At 37.5% G+C, this 24,914-nt stretch overlaps 1 protein-coding gene across 2 annotated transcripts in view; it reads right to left on the reverse strand.

The window, feature by feature from the left end:
- Positions 1-432: 432 nt before the first annotated feature.
- The window catches only part of LOC121517550 (microphthalmia-associated transcription factor-like), a 63,068-nt gene continuing 38,586 nt past the window's right edge, over positions 433-24,914 (reverse strand). The window contains exons 3-10 of one of the 2 annotated variants that reach the window (XM_041799411.1): positions 14,246-14,461; positions 14,065-14,160; positions 10,849-10,966; positions 10,529-10,621; positions 10,386-10,439; positions 10,159-10,234; positions 7,655-7,802; positions 433-5,875 (exon numbers count right to left, since the gene is read on the reverse strand). In XM_041799411.1, coding sequence (XP_041655345.1) covers positions 5,480-5,875; positions 7,655-7,802; positions 10,159-10,234; positions 10,386-10,439; positions 10,529-10,621; positions 10,849-10,966; positions 14,065-14,160; positions 14,246-14,461 — 1,197 coding nt within the window. In that variant the 3' untranslated portion in view covers positions 433-5,479. Of the gene's footprint in view, positions 5,876-7,654; positions 7,803-10,158; positions 10,235-10,385; positions 10,443-10,528; positions 10,622-10,848; positions 10,967-14,064; positions 14,161-14,245; positions 14,462-24,914 lie in introns of both variants that reach the window. The other variant, XM_041799410.1, reaches the window with a different exon arrangement.

A 24,914-nucleotide genomic window follows, 5' to 3' on the forward strand; every position in this document is an offset into this window, starting at 1 on the left:
TAGGAGGAGTGGGTAACAGAAGGTTCAACGGTGAATCAACACCACTGTAAAAAGTTTCTAGAAAAACTGCTAGGAAAAGTCTGAAGAAAGAGACCACAGTTGTGGAAAAATGGTTTCATTCTTCATCAGGAAAACAGGCCAAAAACGAATCACAGTGCTTGATCACCCTCCCTGTTCTCCTGATTTAGACTTTTTTTCTTTTTCCTAAGATCAAATCTGTGCTCAAAGGAACACGTTTTGTGTCAGAAGTTGAGAAAAGAATGGCAGACGGACTGCACTGCTTTGATCAGTGGAAGACCTGAATACAGCGGTGTGTTGATGCAGAAGAAGAGTATATTAAAGGAGAAAGACACTGAAAAGTGTTTCTGTTCAATAAAATTGTATTACAGCATTACTCTGGTTTCTTAATAGCCATACCTCATATTTTAAAACAAAAGTTGCTGCAGGAGAAACAGCACAAAAATATCAGTAATGTTTTGATAATGAAAAAAATGTCATTATTGAGCTATTGTGCAGAAGTTTGCTTGCATTTTTTTGGTTAAAAGAACAAGAAATTACCAAGTATTGGATGCAAACAGGTACTGATGTCATCAGATTTTACTAATATTGTTCCAAAAGTGAGTTGTGACAACCCTACTGTCTCTGTCTGCTAATAAAGACATTCAAAAGCAGTAAAAAACTATCATAAGTCGTCTTTGGGCAGTCTTTTTTGTTAAACTACTTTATTAAGTGCAGTATTGAACTCTAACAACATCTTCTGTTGAGATATTGGTAACACCAGTAATGGGCACTTTAGCTACACTGTTAAAAACTGCATTTCATAGTGTTAAATAAACTATCTGTATCTGATTTTGGCAACAACACATTTTGGCAGTCATCACTTTGAGCTACATTCATGCTAGTCTAAAGAGAATGCAAAATATTCAGTTCAACTTTGTCTTCACAATAATAATAAAAAAACAAAATGCACAGCCATCCCAAAGTGTTCAATATCAAATAAAGATGTGTGAAATAAATAATCACGATTAAACGAGCAAAACACAAGAATGTTACTATGAATTATTAAGTAACATTAAATAGTAATCACAGGTTACTGAATAATTTCTCACATTTTTTTGACATCCATTGTTTATTTATTCTCTCTACTTTGTTAAAATGTCTGATTATTTTTTAAAGAATTAACTATTTAATACTGAACACTTTAGGATTCCTTAAAAACAAACCCTTTCATCTGGTTCTTCACTGCAACAGTCAAACCTAAGCAAGCGTGTTAGTCTAGTTTCTATTCAAAATATCCCATTAGACTTACTGTAGGCCAAACCCACTCGACAAGTCCAGATCTTATTTCAAATATAAAAAGCAAATGTCCCGTCTCAATCTAAACTTCATGGCACATATCCCTGATTTTCTTAGACATTCTTAATGCAGTGTCTTTAAAGTAATTCAGGCCTCAGTTTTTGTTTCACTTATCATCAAAAATGCTTATCTCAACTTATTGGCAAATGTGGCTTTTAAGAAGTGCAATGAGATATTTTTGACCAGAAATGACCAATTCTTGCTTAAATTTGATTTTGTTTTTGCAGTGTGAGTCTAAGAGACTTTAAGTGATATCTTGTTCTTACAAAAGGCCCTTTCCTTCGACTTCCTAATGCACCTTGGCTCTCCAGTGTAACCACGAAGCACCAACACCATTATAAATAACAACAAAATGTTGTTTCATTGTCTAAAACTCCTCCTTCACCAACAGGTCAACAGAACAAACAAGTGTAAGGCACTTAAATCAATCAAAACGATTATTACTTTAACTTTTTTTTAGACTTATTCATAAGGAGATCACATTGTCTACAACAGTTGCATAGTTTATAAAAAAACGGAGGCTGAGCTTAAACAGAGCTCTCAATTAGTGCGTTTCCACAAAGCAGTTTGGTTTGGATCGGGACAGTTTGGTACAATAAAACCTAACCTTGCTTGTGTTGTCTGAGCTCAATGTACCCTTATTTGAAAGGTGATCTATAGCACTCATTCCCAAAGTCTGGGTTGGGACAAAGGTCTGGGTTACGGAGACTTTCTTGTCTAGCCAAATGAGTTTTCAGAATTTCTTTGCTGCAGTATTTAATGTGACATCTATGCTTGCAGTACACTGGCCCTCTCCGCCACAGTCAAACACAAAACAGTACTCTACCAGCCACTAGATGGCGGCAGAGCTACCGTCATGGATGCTTGGCTAACGAAAAGGAAACTCATTGTTCAAGATCAGACAGCTACTGAGGGCCTAAGGGGCTGAACATGCAAAGAAGGCCTATGTGACAGAGGTGAAGTGGCTTCTTCCAGCCTGTGAAGAAGAAAGCTCCAGGTCAGGACCAGATTGAGTCCAGGATTAATGTTATCCAAGCTAGCACCAGCCATTCGCTCAACAAACCAGTCGAGGACGGCGCAGAAGGCAGACTGGATAAACAATAATGTACAGAAAACAAAGTTGTTGGGTCATGATGGCTTGTGCTTTCTGAAAAGTGGGACCCAGAAAAAAGTTTGAGAACCGCTGATCTATAGGAAAGTCTGAACCTCTGGGGTTATGCATGGTGCACTGCTCTGTCATTATTCTCTCAAGATCCATATTTTGTGATATTAAGGGCTCTTTTTGGTCCATGCTCATGCCTAATTGCCTCCCTCTCCCCTGCTGGTCTTCTTTCAGGTTAGTAACATTGAACACACTTGCATATGTATTTTGTCCAATCACAGTGGGAAATAAGCAACCGCCACCAGCCAAATGCAGGTACCGAGCAGTGTTGGGTGGATTTGCATAGCTTACATGCCTGTGGGGCAGGTAAATAAAAGTAGCCTAATATAACAGAGTGATTTTTTTACATCCATCCATTCTCTTCCACTTTTCCTGGGCCAGGTCGTGGTGGCAGCAGGCTAAGCAATCCAACCCAGGCATCCCTCTCCCCAACGACAATTTCCAACCCTCCTGAGGGATTCCAAGGTGTTCCCAGGCAAGATGAGACATATATCCCTACAGTGACCCCTGGGTCTACCCTGGGGTCTTCTACCAGTTAGACGTGCCCAGGGGACCTCAACAGAGAGACATCCTATTAAGATAGCTGAACCACCTCAATTGGCTCCTTTTGATGCAAGGGAGCAGCAGCACAACTTCAAGCTCCATCTCAATTTGACCACTTGAACATGGAATCTCATTCTTTTTGTCATTACCGATCTGATATTCATTTTGTTACCATAAACAGCTGTGGAAACCTCTTTTTTTTCTGCTTACTTTATGAGCAAAACTGAGTGGACCTACAAGCGTACTGACCAAAAGCATAACTGCTGTTCCTGTATCAGACAGATGACACCTTCCCGTCCTTGCTCTCCTGAGCATGTCAGCATTGGACACAAGGTTTTGCCAATGATACCCAGAGATGCGCCCAAGACAAGTTCTCACAAAGGAGTCTAGCCAACGCCTCTGACCATCAGATGACGTCCAGGCCTCAAGAGTGTATAGTAAGACCGGAAGAACCGCAAGACTCTGGCTATCATCTGTGTGCTCAGATACCGGGAATGCCACACTGTCTTGCTCAGCAAACCCTTCAAATGTGCAAGTCCAAGTCTGCGGTTTATCTCAGCCTTGTAGTTGATCAATGGTGCCACGGTAGGTGGACTGCTCTACAACTTCCATGCTCTCACCATCCACAGACACTTATTCAATGGCAGCATCCAAGGCATCCCCAAATGCCTAGATCTTTGTTTTGGCCCTGGAGACATGCATCCCCAACGCTTCAGCCTCCTCACTCAGCAAGTTAAGAGCCCCCACAAGGACATCTACATTCTCTGCAGGATCACGGCATCATCAGTCAAGATCAGTTATGTTTCCAAGCTAAACCAGACCACTTGGTGGAAACGCAGCTAATACATTGCAGGTAGGTTTTTAACAAAGGCATACATATGCAATGTGCTACAACTGCTGAAAACAATCTGCTGAAATATAACAACAATGGCACACAGAAAGAATCTACAGTCTCATACAATACTCTGTATGCATTTAAAGAGCCAGTACAACAGTTTATGCTTCGATTAAAAAAAAAAAAAAAAGGCGTACAAACCACGTTTAACAGAGGTCATTCCAGTGTTTGACAATGTCATGCATTTCATACAAAAGCAGTCTCCTTATACTCCTTGGCAATACAAATGTTCACATCATGAAAAAAGCTTACTGAATGTGAAATGTCACCACAGTGTTGTAAAAAAAAAAAAAAGTACAATAATTTAGGAAATGGATGGACAAGTATAAAAAGTGAGCGCTCGTTAAACCGTGTGCAGTGGTTCTGTTCAGTCCGATCACTGCAGACAAACAATACAATCAGAAACTGAAGTGATTCATCTTTTTCTCACATTAATCAGATTATTAAAATAATTTACTGGATTATTTTTAACAATCAGATCTATCAAGTGAAATCAGCTTTGTGTGCATGTGTCAGGGCTACAGCAGGCTTTCTAACTTTGATTTGAGCCAAGATTTTCATAGTTTCCAGACTTAAATATATACACACAAAAATCTTTGATTCAATTCTTTGTTAAGGTTTTTGGTGTTTTTAAGCAGTGAGGAATAATCGGTTAAAGGAGGCACTGCTTCTCACTTATTCTGACTCTGAATAAAGCCTGAAATCAGCCATTATCAGGATGAACTTTGCTTGTTTCACCTCCTTAATAGACATTAAAACTTCATATTCTTATTTATTATCATCTTACAAGGGTTTTCTTTTAAACGCCTTGTTATCGATTCTTCTGGGGAATGTGTACAAAAAGTCCTGTTTATATAAAGACATAAATAAGATCAAATCTACAAGTGATTACTACTTTTAGGGATGAAATCTCAACTGGAAGACTGACAAAGACGCAGCTAACGTGCATAGCAAAACAACATGGATGCGTACACATCTGATAAGGCATCGACACATTCAAGTTTAATCTAAGACACAGGGAGTGTAAAGCACTAGAGTAATAAATAGTTTTTCTTCTTCTATTATTGCTAGTGATTTAAAAGCAGTGTTCATCTCACCGTTAAATATCTACACATCTGACCATGATTTCCCTAGATTCTTTGGAATCAATAGAAATAAACATAATCAAGCCTCTATCCAAAGATAAATGCATATTTTTTTAATATAAAAACTTCTATTTTTGTATCTCATTGTCATCAAAGTGTTGATCAAAGCAATGTTACTTCATAATCAGTCCTTGAAATCAAGGTTGAGGGCTTGAAAAGATAAAGATATTATAAAAAAAAAACTAACAAAAATGGAAAAGATTCAAACATGTAAACAAAGGAGGGGAGAAAACAAACAAACAAACAAACAAAAATAAAGACAAACAACAGGAAACTGGTGCAGCAGTCTGGAGTGGAGCTGCTGACAGGAACAGCAGGGCGGAGGAGGAAGAGGAAGAGGGTTGCAGGTGCAGATGAGGTGTCTTCCAGTAGGGGGTGCTAACAGCCCTGCTCATTCTCATCCATGCTCACACTGCTCTTGCGGCTGCTGTCCTTAGAGGCGTCTGGGGAGACGGATGAGAGCAAAGGGTCCCCCCCTCTCACGGGGGATAAGGTGTCTTCCATGAGGATGTCGTTGAGTTTGGAGCCCGGCTTGCTGTGGACGCTGTAGTGGCCCTCGGGGAAGTTAGAGTGGCCCTCGTTTAGCTCCAGGGTACTGGGCGGCTCTGGAGTGCAGGCGGGGTGGTGTTGGTGGTGGGGGTGGAGCGTGTACAGGTCCTGGTGACAGTCCTCCAGGGTGGTCTCCTGCTTTATGGTCCGGGCCCCGAGTTCAGCAGAGCAGAGAGCTGAGGATGCGATGGCTAGACCGTGAGCCCGCGCCTGCATCTCTAACTCCTGCAAAGAGACCATATGCAGGATGTGATGTCAGATCAGCTAAGCAAAATGCAATAATTATGTTTTTTAGTTCGGTTGTTCCCAACCTTTTCTTCCCCTCTGAGGTCCCCCTACTCATATCGCAGAAGAGCTTAGCTCCTGGGGCCCACATAAAAGAGCGATTTATTTCTTTCAAAATACACATTTATCATTTAAAGCCAAACAAAACTGTCCAAAGCTCAAGTGTTCTTACCAAAAAACCTTTGTATAAACTATTCATTAGTGTTTCATCATGATTTTAGAAGAGTAAACCTAATATTAACAGCCTTAGAGCAGAGAGACTCTGAAATCTCTGGCGCCCCCCAGGTTGGTAACTAGTGATGCAGATTATTAATTCCACTTGTACTGGAGACCACTGGTTTGTCTGATACTCAAGAAAAATTATATTTAAAAGGGAAAATAGTGTTAGAGCATCTTTAGTGGACATAATTTCTACCATAAAATTGATTAAATGCTACTTCCTCTTCCACTAAATCCTCTCCTCTCTGTGAAAGACTGGACCCTTGACTTTTTATTTTCCCTGCGTCAACAAAGTATTTTTCCCTCTGATAGTGCTGCTTCACACAATGATCATAAATGCACAATGTGTGCAGTTAATTCACGACAGAAAAATCCTGACACCTCTATTTCTTGTGATCTGCAAGCTACAAATGATAATATAAACGACTGCAACGTGTTGAACATGCGTCAAACAGCGGTTCGGCACTTTCCAAGTAAAACAGCTGTACTTTCTTCAGAGGCGTGCTTGCCCCTCATTCATGTGATCTTACAATAACTGGAAAATTGTGTTTCCTACAAGGACATCCACATGAACTCACTCTGAAGGCTCATTTAAAACCTATAAAAGTTGGAGGTTATTTAGATACAAAGCAGTGTTCATTTTGCTGACTAAAACTATGACTAAAAGTGTTCGTTGACTACCTTTGTTTCCATGAGGATGACTGGACTAAGACTAGCTAATAATAAAACTTGAGTGAATAAAACTCTAATATTTCTATTTTAAGTCACTTAAAATATTGACACTGCATTAACATGACAGGTCGCACCCCATGGGCATGGGCAGTCCGGGTTCAAGTCCGGCCTGTGCCTGTTTCCCGCCTGTCTCACCCCTACTCTCTCACCTCTGTTTCCAAATCCATCTACCGTTCTCCTCTCTAAAAAAAGGTATAAATGCCTCCAATTCCAACCAATCAGATTCATTTATAGAAAATGTGATGCAGTTTGGATCCTAGAAGTTACAGAACATGAGTAAACAAAGACATTTCTACAAAGCTTAGAAAGCTCTTCAAAGACCTTTCACACACATGGGTGACCCACTTGAAACAGCTCCGTGACCCACTTTTGGGTCCAGACCCACCAGTTGAGAAACACTGAATCAGATGTCATGAACATGTAAAAGTCAAAGTAACAGCTTCCTCATGCTGGTTACACATTAGAAGTTTTTTTCTTTTAGTCCCATTTTTAGGGATGATTTGTCCTCTCTCTCCTACATCGATCAATGCCTGTGAGTCTATTTAACAACTAATCAACCACTTATTTGTCAAAATAATCCACAAGTTTGGTGTCAATACAATCATTTTACCACTAAAGATCAAATCAGAGCCTCCTTGAAACACGTTTGATATCTATGACTCCAGATCCAGTCTCTTTACACTATTGGCATACTGCAGTTAACTTTTCATGCAAGAAGCTGATTGGGACCGAGTCTACCTGAAATCACCGGGCATAATGAATGTTTACCTGTATCCTCAACATCAGGTGTCGGTTGGCGTGCTCCAGCTTCTTCTGGCGACTCTCCAGCTCCTTAGTCCTCAGCTGCTCCCGCTGCAGCTTCCTGATGTAGTCCACCGAGGCCTTCAGGATGGTGCCTTTGTTCCAGCGCATGTCCCTAAAAATCAATGAAGAGCATTTTTATTTACATTCTGTTAGGTCTTATATTCTATACGAAAGTAAACACTTTTAACTTTTTTTAAATGTGAATTTAGACAGTCATTTTATTCAGGCTGCTATAACAAAAATCTCACAGCCAGTTTTCTCTGTTCAGGGAAAGAAACACAAGACAGCAGCGATGAATGAGGAGGTCAGAGAGGTGAACAGCAGATAGTCTGAGTTATTTGGAGGACTGAATAAAGCTACCGGCATTTATGAAAAGGAGATCACAAGCAGTCATAAGGATGACCTTCAACATCCTGCAGAACTAAAGGTTAAGGCGGAAGTGAGGGGGTGAAGTCTATCTTTAACAGACTTACAGACCGAATGTCTCCATTGTCTGGGCTAAAATGGCCATGAAAAATGTTTTTTTTACATGGTCAGAAGCTTAAAGAGTTTATTTATCAATTTAATTTTTTTAAATTCTACTGCTGAAGTGTTTTAAACATATTTGATGTGTTGTGGCTGTTACCTTAGCCAGGGTTTCTCTTGTAGAAGATATTTTCAGTCTCAATGGGACTTTAACTTAAAGTTTAAATAAGGTTAAAATTTGAAAACATGCTGTAAAAATCTGAATCAAATGCTTCATTTTAAAGTGAGTAAGGTACAATACTACAAGTTAATCTGATGGCTCCTTTCTTGCATGTCATTCCCTGATCTTTCTGTCTCCCCCAATTGCCAACTGTCTCTAAAACAAAATTAAACAAAACAAATAAATCAACAAGTAAAGCAAAAAGAAGCAAAATTAAAAAAGAAACAAAACAAACCAAACAAATCGAAAAGAAACATAACGAGACATAACAAAATGAAACAAATAAAACAAACAAATTAAAAAACAAACAAAACAAAAGAGCCAAGATAAAAGAAAAAGAGACAAAATAAAATGAATCAAATAATACAAACAAAACAAATAAATCAAACAAATCAAAAACACAAAAAAAATCAAAAATAAATAAATAAAAAATAAAACAAAATCAAACAAACAAAACAAAACAAAACCAGACAAAATAAAATGAAACAAAAATATACAAAAAACTGTGAGCCTGTGTGTTTCTGGAGGCGTATGCGTGGGTGGAGAACCCAGCTGGGGTTTAACAAAACAACACGGGGTGGGAAGACACAACAAAAGAGAGCTGCTGGGATCGTCCTAAAACCACAGACAAGGTCAAAGCTCAAGCTCTGAGTGGTGCCTTTAACCCTTGAGTATGTGTGTCAGTACACAGAAAATATGACTAATCATAGCCTCACATTTAAATATTACAAATCTGTTGGTCAGCTGTTTAATTATTTTATATATTTTATGTGTCACAGAGTTCATTCATTGCACATTGAACGCTCTGGTACGGAGTTTTAAAGTAGTTATGAGACACACAAAGCTACATAAGCCAACAGACTACCATTGTAAACACTGGCCTTTTTCTATAATGTAATTTTCCATGTCTTGGTTGCTACAGGCAGACAAGCTTTTTATTTAAATAACAAAAATGAATGGGGTGAATTAGCCAGGAGCTAAGAGGCTAATGGTGCATCTTTAACATCTTTTCTCCCTTCTTTTGTCATAAACATGCTTTTTAGGACACAGTGATGTGCTATTTTTTAAACAAGCTGGGAATGATGTGTTGCTCATAAACAAGACCTTTTTTCCTTTATTGTCAAAAAAGAGCCAAATTATACCGAATAAAGAGCTGCTTGGAAGATTAAAAGCGTACTCTTGTTACTGAGTTAAGGCAAATTTTCATCTTCTTTTTATTTCTTTTTATTACAAGCATAGCTGGATGAATGCAAATAAACCACACATTGTTTTATTACCGGTGGACTATCACAGTAATGCCAGCTGACAGTGTGGTCTTTAATACTAGTATGTGTTGTATCTACACTACTAAACTAATCCAAAAAAAGGCACCTCAGACCAACTCCACGTGCAGTCTGAGCTATCAGATATCAAATCATCTGCAGGAGTCACTGAGATTTTACCTAAAACAGATGTAAATGTGTGTAAATGTACATTTTAAATGGGGTCTGTATGTTCTCTTATTCCAGACAGTAATTCCTTTACCAGAAACACAAAGACGGGGCTTAGTACCATAAAAATGTCAGTCTGGGTCATTTTGACTTCATTTGAGTATCTAAGATTGTGAAATCTCATATTTGCTTCAGCTGAACTTTAGGAAACATTTTTACACAGAACTTGGTCTGTTTTTTTTTTACAATTAAATCACATTAGGATGGGTTTATCTTACCAGGAATTATTTTTCCTGCAGCTTGTTCTTTTTGACTTAAAAAAACACAAATGAAAGTGGTTTTAATTTACTCACGGGTCATTGGATTTTGGAATTAAAGTTCCCAATTCTTTGATTCTGTCATTGATGTTAAACCGTCTTCTTCTTTCAACTACACAGCAGAAACAGAAAAAAACATGGTTAGTTTAAGAATCACAGGCTTCATTGTCATTCTTTTTCATTTAGAGTATACAACATAACTAAATTTACATCTTTAAATATTTACATCTACTGAGAGACAGAAAATAAAAGTTAAAACTCACTCAGATTGTGGTTATCCTTCTTCTGCCGCTCCTTAGCCATTGCTCTTACCTCTGCTTCTGAAACAAATATTAAGTTTAATCAATAAAATAAAATACAGTGCAGTGCAGTGAGTGTTAAAAAATAGCAAATTAACCACACGTACCCACAGGGAACCCTTCAGGCCTTTGATAGTTGTCAAATTTGCCACAGGATCCTGACTTATCCAGCATATGCATGATGGCAGGGGACTGTGACACTGAGTGGTGAAAAAATTCAGAGTTGATGTGCAGAATTGAGATTCATTGAAGAAAACACATGTCAGTAAAGCAGTGGCCACCCTCACACAGCAGATGATTACAAAGAGTTAAAATTAAGCTTTGTGTTCATCTCAACAAAGGCCTGGAGAGTAGCGCTTCAGCAACAGAGAACCTTAATGGATATTAAAATAGCTCTCATACATGTTCAGGATTAATCTCTTCTTACCAGAGTATTCCCTTTTGATATTGGGCAGGTTGGCAGGGCAGGAGTTGCTGATGGGCAGACCTTGCTGGGACATACCCTGGTTACCATACATGTCCATGAGGTTAGCAGGAACAGCAATCTGAGGAGAAACATTATGGATATTAAGAAAGGAAGACACCACTGTTGTGTATCACCACTGGTAACTGGTTTAACAGAATAAGAATTAGAGAACACATGAAAAAGTGGAGACAGCCTATTATACTGTACCAACAGGCATTATATAAATTAGGATAGATTTTGCTGTTAAAGAAATAGTTTAATAAAGTGGAGACATTAACTTTTGTGCTAAGATTGAGAAGCAAAGATAAAGACTAGGGGTGCACATCGCAGGATGACTCGCAATAGGCTACAGTTCAAGATGATACATGATGAAACGATAGGGGTGATGCTGCGGCTAATTTACCTCATTTTTTGACATCTCTTCACTGGTTTCCTAAGCCTCTTAGGCCTGGTTTTAAAAAAACATTACTGATAAATAAATCTTTAAATGGGCTGGCTCTTTCTGACCTTTCAAAACCCCATATTTTATCACGGACGATCAGATCCACAGATCAGTTGTTTCTGACTGTACCAAGGTCAAAGTTGAAGTTCAGGGATGATCGAGTCTTTTCAGAGGCTGTTACAAATCTCAGGAACCCTCTGCTCCACATGTTTGGCTGCCCACCACAATGCCTGATTTTAAATCAAACCTAAAAATGCACTTTTCCCTGGCATTTGGCTTTGCTTGAAGAAGGCCCCTTCTTTTCTATTGGTCTTAACATTCTAATTTATTATGTCCTGCTATTTTTTAATTGTTTTATTTTGTTTTTGTTATGATTCTTTTCTCTTTGTACTAGGGCTGAACAATTTGGGAAAAATGATGTAATTGTGATCTTTTTTTCCAATATTGTGATTTCTTTATGGAAATTAGTCTATATGGAAAAAAACTCATACAATAAGGTAACTGAATAGAAGGTCTTATTTTTTACTTGGGTGGCCTAACAGTAGTTATACCTCTATCAAGATGTACATCTTAACAGGTTCTGCTGTAATTAAAGAAAAAAGAGTAGAACAGAAAACCTTTAGGTTTGAAGAAAAAAGCAAAGTATGTCTGTTTCCAGATACTCATGACACTCTTTAAGCCTGATTTGATAGCCTACAACCTCATTAGATTACTACAAAGATAGAAAACAAGCAGATTTAGAACCTTATAATCTTGCATTTAAGACTTTTAATACTTTTAAAAGCCTTCATTTTGCTGAATTGATTCAGATTTTTAAGACTGCAGTAGGGCTGGGTGATTAATTACAAATGAGTTTATGGCATGCTGCAATTTAAAAATCACAGACGTTGCAATATTGCTTTAACTTGAAATATGTCAGAATACCATTTTCATACATTCATTTTTTGCAGCAGCAGGGATTATATGCACATTTTGCAAACATTCAAGTGTCTTTTTTTTGTTTAAAAAAAATCCTTTTCGTGTTTAATGCAAATTTTTCTTAATCAAAACGAGTAACATAAAAACAATAATCCTCATTCCCCATACCCCAATAAAGCAACTGATAGCAAATTTGCAATATGAGCAAAAATAACTGTGGTTAGATATTTCTTTTAATCATTCTGCTTCAGTTCATTCTATCTAATACTGATGAACCTTAGCGTTAGTTCACTAATCCCTGCTTGCATTAATGCTGATGCACCACACTGCTGCTGCTGGCAAAGCATAACCTCCTCCACCCCAGCCTCCTCCTTTATAGCTAAGAGCTTGTTGCTCCCTCCAAGTAAAAATGTAGTATATCCATTTGGTTGGTTAAATGTATGATGAGACTGTTCCTGACTAAATGTCCATTATAATATAGATTTATTGCTTAAATTTGATGAAAAATACATAGGATGAGGAACCTGATAATAATCACATATCAACTGCAATTGCAATACTGGGGGAAAAAAATCTAAATTAGATTATTTTTGCAAATTGTTCAGCCCACTCTGCAGACACCATGAGTAACACATATTTATTTTAAATATTCGACATACTCCAGTTGCTCAGTTTCAAATATTTCATCTGTAAACATGACATTTATTGCTGCTACCTGTTTCTACGTGAAGCCAGCACAAAATTTAAATAAATCCAATATAATATAAATATTATATAAAGTTCCATGCATTTAAAAAATGTTTTTCGATCTTTGGATAAGAAATGCTGTTTCAAGTTTACTGGAGCTTTGTATAACCTTACATAACAAAACAATAAGAATATTTAATTTGATTTTAAAAAATATCAGAATTCATATCAGGTATCGATACTGATGTGCCAGAATCAGGACTGAAATAAAGGGGATCAGCCCATCTCTAAATATAATACTTTGTGATGCCATGCAATATCATGCAATTTCATGCAATGTGATGTGATTTAATGTGGCACAATCTGATCAGATGCCATGTCTTCATTAGTTGCAATGTGATTTGATACCATACAATGTGGTGCAATATAAAGCAATACAATATGATTGTGAAGCAGTGATACACAATATGATACGATAGGCAGTCAGTGGCCACAGTAATCCCAAAGTTACAGTGCAGTGAACCTTTAATAATTGATTTATAGCAAGTCAATCAATTAATGACACACCATGCCATCTGGTAAACAAAAAAAGATAAAATTCCCCATAAACATGTAACATGCAGGTTTAATTTATGACCTTACTACAGCTAGGAGTCTGTTTTATCGAGTATAATCATTTAATCATTATCATCCTGCAGTCCACTTCTTTGATCATGTCAAATGACCCATTATATGTCCTTTCTGATAATATTAAACAGTTAAAAGAACAGCTATAAAAGTTGTGGTTTTAGGCTGGATTATGTTTGGGACTATTTCTAAACTGGGTGCAGAGATCTTTGAGTCTCAACTGCACAAAAAATCCCCAAACTGTCAAACTGTTTCCTTTCAATTCAGCAAACAGCTGGTTGTTATTCATCCTCCCTGAAATACAGCAAAGCTAACTTCAGCTGCAGGACTTTAGCTCAAAGCTAAGTCAAAGCACATGGCTGACATTTCCTTTAGTCAATGGTATCATTCATTATTTCAAAATAAATTTAGAAGTTATTTTTTGCTCTTAGCGAATCACCGTTGTGTGGCAAACTTTTAACAGTGCAGTGCTTTTTTATGAAATTGATCTGATGAAAACATACCGTGTTGGCCATCTGAAGTCCTGGGTCCATCAGGCCGAGGATGTCATCACTGTAACTGGACTCCAGACTAATAATGTCATCAATGACATCATCCATCTAAACACAGAGATAGGAATACAGTGTTAAGGGGAAAACCACTAAAGGAAATTCACCTGTGCCGTACGTCTGAGGGATGGCTCACCTCTTTCTCGCAGTTAGAGTTCAGGGTCAGTAAGGCCATAGGGCTGTTGGGGGCGCTGTTGCCCGGCCCTGGCGGCATGCCCCCGTGGTCAGAGGACTGGTTGGGGCAGGGCAAGCTCAATGCCTGAGAGCCTAGTTTTCCCAGGTACCTCTTCACCTGCTGCTGCTGGGAGCGCTGGATGTGGTACTTGGTCGGGTTCTCCAGGTGAGTCTGGACCTTTAGGTGCAAAAGAAAGGAAGAAAGTCATTAATAACCCTGCTAAAATTGAGATAAATCACATAAATCTGCACCTGTACTCAAGGCTTTGTATGAAAAATCCTGAAGACAGCAAAGCTCATTCTAACAAATCCCATTTAAACTGCAACTATGTGGTTCTTGTAGTCACATTTTAGGATGTTTCGGGCTTTGTAGTCTTTTATTAGATTAGAAAGACTCTAAATATACCTCAAAGTCTTGCCGGTCCCAAGAATTGCAAAGTTGTGACTTTAATATTAAAATAAACTTGGCATGGGTTTCAAAGTCTGCGATGCATTATGCATCTTTTTTTCCGTCGCTGTCAAGTGTTGTTATCTCAGAGAGTCTCGGTGGAAAAACATTTCAGCTTTCTCCTTTTCTACATTCGCAGTCCACATATTCTCAGCAAGAAAATTAACATTCACACTCCTATCTTTGCGCTTCCCGGTTATGAATAAATGTGATTGCCGTGGATCATTAATCCTTCACACAGGACTAATGATCCAGTAAAGCTTCTGCAGGCTAATAAACAAACTTCAGAGAAATGCTGCTACCTTCCAGCACATATTTTAGAGCCTTTATTTGAGCTTTTTAATGCATTTTTGATGCATTCAGTAACAGAGACTTTGGTCTAAAAATTTAAGGCACAATAAAGAGTGCAACATTAATTGTAGATACATAAAGTTGAAGCTCAAAAGACTTAAAGATGATAAAATGCAAAATTTGTAGCATACTTTTCTATTATTTACATGCATAATAACATAAAAAGTGCCAACTTCTTTAAAAGATAACTTTAAACATACCTCATAATGGTGATATCCAAGCATCTCAAGCATCGTTAACATTAAGAGACTTTTCCACTTCAAAAAGAAACTATGTTTAACTCAGAGGAGCAGACACTGCTTCCCTCTTGCTTGCAGCGGGAGACTGAGCCTGCTAAGTATAAGGACACACATCCAGGCTCATCTTTTAAAAGGCAAGAAAAGTCATTAGTTATGCATGTCAGGGAATCTCAGCGAAGCACAATGAGCTTCTTCAGATTTGTGTTGTTTTATGTAAAATCTGAATTTATTCCTTTATGGTGTATCACTTGATGTCAGAATGTGGGGCTAACACTATGAGCCTTTGTTTGGCAAGGCCAGCCCTTTTACTGAAACCTGCCTGAGGCTATCACTTAGCTGCATCCTATTTTTTCTTAACCCTGTGGATGCTAAGCTCTCAGCTCAATGCTGCACATTTAAACAGCCGTAACGTTTTGGAAAAATAACTTAAAAGCTCTTTGAATTTAATTGAAAAAAGTCTTTTACATCTTTATTTGGCTGCAGGTTGTGTCTCTAAATGACATTTCAAACCAGCTACAACAGGTACCTTATGTATCAGAATGAATGAATAACTTCTTTTTTTTTTTTTTACTTGATGTATTTGTTCTGCTTAAGCCCAGAGGATTTGGGTTCATTAACAGAGCTGAGGAGGTCAGACCAACTCTAAGCTACCTCGAAATTTCCTCTGCTTCTGTGAAAAGTGCTTTAGTCTGCACGCTGTGCTCGACAGCTGCAAGATCACAGCTATTAAAGAGAAATAACCGACTCCAGAATGCAACTAAAAACATAAAGAGCTTCATAAAAGAGGAACAATGCATTGACCTGTATTGCAGCCAAGCAGGGATATTCAATATTTATGCAAATTGATTGCTAATTAAACATAGAGATTAACACATTAGCATAATCAGACTTAGCATAAGTGCAAGTTTGAAATCATGCAACAGAACTTTTTTTGCAGTTTACTTGTTACACATATTAAATAATAATTAAAGGCATATCCGTTACAGTCAAACTGTCCCCTTCTCAGCAGAACAGAAACTCATTGAGCGTCTCCACCACTCCAATCATTGTTCTGCAGGAGATGCTCATGTGAGAGGGACATTAACATATATCCCTCAGGTGTGACTGGGATCACCTGAGGCTGTAAATCGTGGTTACAAGGCTGTAAAGCTGACGCCACCGAGGGGGGCCAAAACATACTCTCAGCCCGTCAATGACGCTTTGGGCTACAGTGCAGAACAATGATTCATTAGTGTCGGTCACTGATAGAAAGCTTTAGACTCCATTTTGTTCCTTTAATGGTTTTTGAGAGCTGCAGTGTAATATAACAGCTGATAAAATCTTCAGCATCATTTCCATCCTTATCAGATCATCAGCGCACAGGCAGAACTTTATCCAAAGCTGAAAAAATTTGATGCTTTATACGTAATTGACCACAGTGACGCTGATCCTGAAAATAGACTGAATGCGTGTAAAGGGCAGCAGAGTATTTAGAAACCTAATCCTGAAGGAAATACTTGAGCCACAAATAAGCAATCCAATTATTATGTTGTTATTGTGTTGAAATGGGTAAACAACCGTGAATGCTGCTTAACTGTTTCATTCATCATCTGGACTGTTTTAAGCTCCATCTCACATTAAAGTTAGCACACTGCTCCGGGTGTAATAAATCTATTTCAGTATAGTACTCATTAATTCCCTTTTAATGATTTGAATTGGTTTTTTTAGGCCCATAAAAAGTCCAGTTTTTTTCTGACTAAACAGAAAGATGTTAGGATTTCACAGAGCAAAAAAAAGCAGCAAATACTCAGATCTTACAGCCTGAGGAGGCACTGAATTAATATCATTTAACAGGGATGTTACAAAACACCAAAAATTATGGGTGAAAAATTATTTTAAAAACAGGCAGCAATTTGTGAAGATTGGAGAGTATAAATCAGAATATTTGGATGTAACTAATTACACTTGTTAAGTGTTCAGTTTATAAAAAATATGTCTTATTTGCTGATGACACAAATATTTTGGGCTCTAATGAGAGTTTACAGACTTTGGATACTATCAAATCCGAATTCAGTCCACCTAAGTTCATACGCCTGAGTCACGATACATTATGTGCCATAATTCTGGCTTTGTGCTATGATTTTATCTCAGTTTCTTGTGGGTTTTCTTTAATCTCCTCCAGGGACAGGGGCAGTCTTCGGTCTCTGGCACTGTTTTGTGGATGTGCCAAAGTTACTCTCCACATCCACTCCTTACTCCATCCTGAAGGAGTTATTTTCTCAACTGTTCATTTTCCCTTGACCCTGGTACTATGCAAACACATCCAGAGGATGACTGGGGTTGTGCCAATCGTTCTTTCCACCCATTGGTGCCCTCAGCTGATCATACTCGCCATTACACAACTTACTTCCGCTTCAATTTTTGGCCCAAACATTACCAGAAGTTATGCATATATGCATTATTCATATTAGTGTATTAGTTTCTTAAACACATTGCGAGGTATCATTACATCCTAGCATTTAGCTTAAAAAAATATTTTGTTCTGATTACTCAAATGTTTTTACATTAAATCAGAACATGAACTTCACTCATGTCAGTCTGAATATTTAATATATTTAAATTATCAATACCACCATAAAATTAAAGTTCAGGCCTAAAACCGTATTCCTTAAAACACTCTTTAAAGTTTCAGGAATCACAGATAACAAAGCAAAGCATTCAGCTGACTTAGGTTTGTTGGTTCTGCCTAAAAGTCCATTAACTTATTTATGAAAACCGCTGATATTTGCAGCTGATAATGGCTGAAAAATACAGCTGATATATCAGTTGTAAATATCTACAGAGATTTCCATGCCTGTAGATACACTGCCGATACCAATATCATGCAAATAATACTGGGCATCCCTAAGCTTTGTATAATCATAAATATCAAAGGATATTTAGACACCACAGCAACACACCCAGAACTGGTTTGGATTGGTTTGATTTCCAACCTGCACATTAGAAAGGGTCACTCACTACAAAGCTAAATCTGACAGTTTACAGTAATGGAATTCATATGCTCTTCCTAAAAATATTATACATTCAAAATGAAAATTTTCCTCTGAATTGTCATTAATCAATCAAAAGAAGTGTATGCAGTAATTCTGCTCTCTGTCTGAGTGTTTTAATTTCCTCACATAGGACTTTTTATGGGTATCAGGTTTTGTGCAGAGATGTGGGGCTCACATTTAAAAGTCCACAAGTTGGGGCATGAAGATTAACTTTTAGGGACCAGGTAACAACCCTTTCTCTCACCTCTGTTCTGTCATTAACAGCCAAAACAGTTAATGTGCATTTTAATGAGATGAATGAGATGCTAAGGAAACCTGCAGTATTACAACAGATCTACTGACTGAATTTAACAGTTACTAGTGCTGTGTTTGTGATGGAACCTGAGGTGCAGAACTGAAACACGTTTAGGCAACGACCGGTGAAACACATCCAGCTACCTAGTGAGAACTTACAGCAAACAGAACTCTCGTTTAAAGGAAAAAGGTCATCGCAGGTCGCGCGAGATTACAGATGCTGAGCCAGAGCATGGCAGAACGGGCTATGAAAACCAGCAACAGAGCCTCATGAACCGATCTCTAACATTAAAAGTGGTCCAAAGACCGGTTTGTACCGCATTTTTACCAATCCAGGGCTCCGCGGACCTATGCACTCAGACCTCTGACGTCAAGATTGGTTGACCAATCCATATCAGATTATCTTTACACCACTAGAAATTACCATCTGATTTCTCTGTATCGCATCTTTGTTAGTAACAAGTATCACCCTCTCTCTCTACTTGGTCTGCAGCTCTCTTTGTCTCTCTTCACAGCAGCCTGGGATAAATAAGACTGTAGAGAGTTACGTAATTTTCAGGACTATCAGACATAAAAATAATGGATATCAAGGCCACAGCATGTATCAAGAAAGTATCAAAAGTACCAAAAACTTTAATAATGGGAATGTTTTGTGGGGGCCAGTGTACAGATGAGAGATTGAAATTAAGGATTTTAATGCTTCATTTTTAGCCAAATTGGTGTTATTCATTTTACAACTAACTTTTAAAAGGAAGTGCCAAAAACAGTTGATTCTGTCTAACCAGTTTCCCACCACCTTGTTCTCAGTCTGTGGGTTTAACAGAACATACTGTGCTTCTCTTTGAGCCAACTATCCTCATTTTAGCAGCTGCTTCTTAAAAAGTGTGGCCAGAGTAAATTTAGAAGCTATGACTTTGGTAAATTAGGATGGAGGTCGGGTTTACAAACATGCAGAAAAGCTATCATGCAATGCAGTAAATACATAAATTGATGTGTGGGTTTCTGTCTGTTTTCAAGGTTTTGGAGGCCTCTTCTTCATCATTTCAAATATTTATTTTAGAGATGCACTGATTGTGAAAATGAGGGCAGATGAAGATACTGATGTGTAATTTTACAATTTAACCCATGGCTGAATCCGATGGGGATGTTTTTCTTATCACTTCTTTTGGTGTGCGACACCCAAAAGCCATAGTTTTCTCTTATGGTTGACCATGAACACAGATCAGAGTCCAACAATAAATCTCTTATCAAAACCAGGAGTCAGGTGTGCTAAATGCCAGCATTAAATTGTAAGGACATAACAGATAAAAATCATCCCTTAATCTGCATGGTGTCCCTAGAATGCCTAGCCATTAGTTGCTTTTGCACCATGAGTGAAGTTACCCACTCAGTAAGAGAACTCCCATCTTTGAGGCCCGACTTCAACATAGTAAGGGTGATGTACTAACTGTATGGTAGAGCACTTTCTGGGTCAAAAAGCACCTTTCAGTCCTTTTCACTTGTGGCTAATCAAATTAGCTTACTTTGGGTGGCAAAATTGAAATATGTAAAAAAACAATTAGGGAAAATCACATCAGATGACAAACGTGTGACATATATACATTTTAACTTGAGTCACACTCAAGAAACATATTTCCACTACTTAAAAATGTTTGTTATCAGTTACAACAAACATTTTCAACTTGCTAAAATCTGTAACTGATATCAGTTCATGCCCACATTATTTGCAAATTATGACCGATGTCTATCAAAAGCGCCGACATTGACCAATACAAACGCAAAACTGATGCATCTTTGCACCCCTGCTTTATTTTCTTTATTTCATCAATCAACTTGAACAATGCATATTAAGCTATTTTACACACCTTTTATCCATTTTTCATTATATGCAGTACTGAGCAGAACTCTGAGGCATGTTTGGTCCAAATATTGAGGCTAAAGTCAGGCACAAATGTGGCAAGTAAGCTGCTTGAGGGGAGGAGGATTGACACAACCCTAGTCATCTTCTGGATGTCCTTTCATATTACCAGGGGCATGGGTTTAACAATTTGTTGAAAAATTAACAAATTCAACACCTTTAGGGTGGGGTAAGTGATGGATGTAGCAAGGGTACTGTCCAGTAGGGCTGGGCAATTAATTGAAAATTAGATTAAATCGCAATATGGTCTACTGCAATTTTCAAATTGCGCAAAAGACACAATATTTCTTCGACCTGAGTTTTAAACTTTTTTTGCAGCAGAGATGTTATGCAGGCATATCATGCAATCATGTAGGTGTCTACAAAAAAAATTCTACCTTCTTCATCTGTACTTTTTCTTATTAGATATAAAAATGACAAAAACCTTTCAATGCAGTAATTCATATCCAATTTGCAATATGGGCCAAAATCATCAGAATTAGACACTTTCAAAGAATTGTGCAGCCCTTGTTTAGTAATAAAAAAAGTTAAGGAGTAATTGCACTTCAAATCGTAATTGCAATATTGGTGAAAAAAAAATCACAATCAGATTATTTTCCAAAATTGTTCAGCCCTACTGTCCAGGTGGGCAGGAGGGTTGCCATGAGCCCCTGGTCATACTGTGGATGTCCAAAGAGCCCCAAAACAACCGGTGGTGTCTGGGTTTATCACCAAGTGTGAAAAGGCCCAGACAAAAGAGATGCCGTCGAGCTTGACCTTGGTTGTCAAGCTTGACCTTGGTTGCAGAGCGACACTGATTGTGGCACATCAGACCCCATGATTAATCCTCAGCACCCTACATACCAAAAACTTATCTTATGCACATGACTGCATGTCACTCCTTACTATCGACTTGTTGTTGTTTTTATTGCAGATTTCCCAGTCCAGTTTTGTTTTACTTTGTGCAATGGCAATAAAGTCTCTTCTGATCTGGTTTGTTCTATTCATTTCTATAGGAATCATAAGCTTCAGTCATGTCCTGCTTTATAATATTCTCTGGCCTGTTGCACCAGCTATGTGTATGTTATGTCTTAAGTTAGAGGGTAAAGTCCACACTAAAGCCTATGTTGAAACTAGTTCAGTTGTAACTTAAGCTGTCATTGTTTGGTTGCACCACAGAGATTCATCTTGACTAGTAAAGCGCAACATCCAGACTATACACAATGTTGTCACAGAAATTACATTTTCATTTAATGTGCTGCCTCTCAACAGACAAAAAGCTGCCTATTAGCTGCAGTTAGTTAACAAACACCAATGTAAGTGTATGCTAAATATGTCAAAGCATTGTGATTAGGTGATAACTAAACACTACATTCTTCATTTACAGCCAGTGTGAAATAGCAAGAGCGACACTGAGCAATGAAATAGTCAATAATGTGGTAATTGGACAGCTCTTTAATGCATCTTTTCACACTGTCATACTACTTCCCTATCCCACCAATCATTTCACAGCAAACCACATGTATCTTTTGGGGCCAAGACTCAAAAGTAGGAAACAGCTGCTGCTGGTCTGCATGCAAGCTGTATACATGCACACATGTAAAGCAAGAACCCCCTGACCGAGAATGTGTAGTCTTGTCTTGTGAATTCACACACTGTCAGTACTGATGGCTGTTACTGTCTAAAAATAGAAACAAAGGATTACTGCAGGAGCCTCACATACTGTCTCTCTCTCTCTCTCTCTCTGTCTTGCACTAAGAATAGAAACAAAGAGGTCATTAGGGACGTTTTATGCACACGACAAAACGTGGAGAAAGAGGTGGAAGTGCAACTTTGAAAAAAAGCATTACAGGGAATGCAACATTTGAGTTTTAGTCGGTTTAGTTTATTGATTGATGAGAAAACTAACCTTTTAATCTAAAATGTCAAATCGCTTCATGAAAGAGTCCATTTACTTTAATAACCTGTGAACAAGTTAGGTCTCTCTGCAGGCTAATGCCAAACTGTCCCATGCTTCTATCTCATAAACGATGAATGATGCTTTTTGAATCCTTCACTGAGTATCTTTGAGTCAGATAAAATGATGAGGTCAGATGAGGCTCTAGGAAATGTGAAAGAGAAGTCTCACAATTTTGCAAAAATTTAAAGTCCATAGCAGCTAATTGGCTAAAAGGCAAACATCCAGCAGAAATAATCGATTCATAAATCATTGGTTTCAGCCATTAGTGGATAACTGCACGAGAGATGTTTTAATTTTTCTGTGCAGTGGTTTCAGCTGGTAAAATGTATCTCATGTGGTATTTCCTAAGTCAGAAAGATAAATAAAACTAAATTAAAATGCATCACAACTAGGTTGTCAAAGTTTTAAATGCTTTGATTCTTTTGACACCTTATTTTTTTTTAAATGATACAACCTGGGTTATTTTAATGAGGGGTAGTATTGGCAAAAGTACTAAAGCAGATATTTGGTCATGTTTCTAAACCAAAGTAGCCACTTGTGAAATACAGAGAGGGCAACCTTTCTGGATATTTTTTTGCTTTTTAATTACAAAAATAGCAGGCTATCTCTTGCACAATGTCTAAACTGCACACAATAATTGCAACAGTATTTGCACAAATTGCAGAAATATATAATTTACATGACATGAATACATTTGCATGCAAAACTTTGCGTACAACTTTTCATGGTAAAAACAAGAAATGACCACATACTGGGTGCCTAGCCGTTCTAATTATGTTGGCCATAGTATAGACCTTTGCCATCTGATGTCACACAGTCTGCTCCATCTGATAGAGCTCCTGCATGGACAGCAAAAGGGTCATGCTACTCAATGGATGCCAGAGCTTAATAAATATCCATGTCCGCACATTTACACAGCAATCTGTGTAGTGCACATTTTGTAAATGGAAATTCAGAAAGCTGGAAATGCCAGTATTAGATGCCTGCAGACCATTTCAGGGAGGGTAAAAAGGGCACATTCCACTGTAAGGCTTGCAAATTCCATTATTACAATGTTTAAATGTAACATATCTACTGGTGACTTTCAACCAAATTAAGAAAAAGTACATAGTTAAACATATTCTTAATAAATTCTGAAAATGTGATTTTTTTCAATTCAATGCTAATATGTAAAGAGGGAGCAAAGTGATGATAAAAATATCCAAGTGTTAAACACAATGATTTGGTTTAGATATCTGAAAGAGTGGGAGGAAGTGCACACTTATTTAATTCCACCCATTCTCACTGATCATCACCATCCAGCTTCCTTATTGATATAAACCTTACAGTAGGAATTTTTTAGAACATCATTCAGATCAATACTTGTAACAGCGAGTTATATTAGTCCTGCAAAATATAAACAGTACTTAACAAATTTGTTAGACCACCTGTCATATTTGTCTCAGAGACCATCCAGCATCATGAAGTGCTTTAATGCAGACTCTTTCATTTTCAGTGAGCTCTCCACGTTTTACTATTTTGAACAGGAATGAGGAATTTCAAAAGGAATTCACCTTTTTATACCCAAATTTGAGCCGGCTCACTGGGCTTCTCTGAGAAGTCAGAAATTAATCAAGCATAACATTCAACCACTAAAACTCATTTCTCTGTTTAGGAATGCAAGTCAATAACTATAATTTGACATATTAATCAAGAAATATTAATGCATTTTACTATTTTTTGGGGTTTTTTTTTGTAAATCAGTAAATTTGAAAATTCATGGATAACAATAATAATTATATTTTAGCATTAAAAATATCATTTGGGTTAAAGAGCTTCTACATATTGGTGTATTAACCATTGCAGAAACATAATTTTTTTTTTTTTTTTTTTTTTTGTGGCATAAACCTTACTTTGGGTGGTGGTCTAACAAATTTGTTAAGCACTGTATATATTTATAAAATAGTGCATTTATAATAAATATACTATTGTATTATTTCATACATACTTATATACTGTTTAAGATGTGTTTGACTGTCAAAAAATATAGATTCATGACTGACTATGTACATTTATCAAATACATATATGTTTATATACCATACATAGACAAATCAAGGTGCAGAATATAAAAAAAACACCCAATAAGATATAAGAAGCACTAAACAAAGAAGTACATAGGCATCAAGGCTTTTGTATTCTTTAAGATCACTGCCTGTGCACAGAGAAACATCTCTTTCAGTCCAGTCTTCACAAGTTTCTCTGTTTCGCTTATTTGACACTTACATTTCAGTCTCTGATATTTATGTGAAGAAGGGCCAATTCTATTCAGTGACCCTCTCTTACTTTTATTGCTCATAAATACACCAGAATGTAATTGTTGACTAAACTTTATAGTCACCTGATGTCAGCAGCAGCACTTCTGCTACCAT

Source organism: Cheilinus undulatus, linkage group 11 (assembly GCF_018320785.1).
Source record: "Cheilinus undulatus linkage group 11, ASM1832078v1, whole genome shotgun sequence".
NCBI lineage: Eukaryota > Metazoa > Chordata > Actinopteri > Labriformes > Labridae > Cheilinus > Cheilinus undulatus.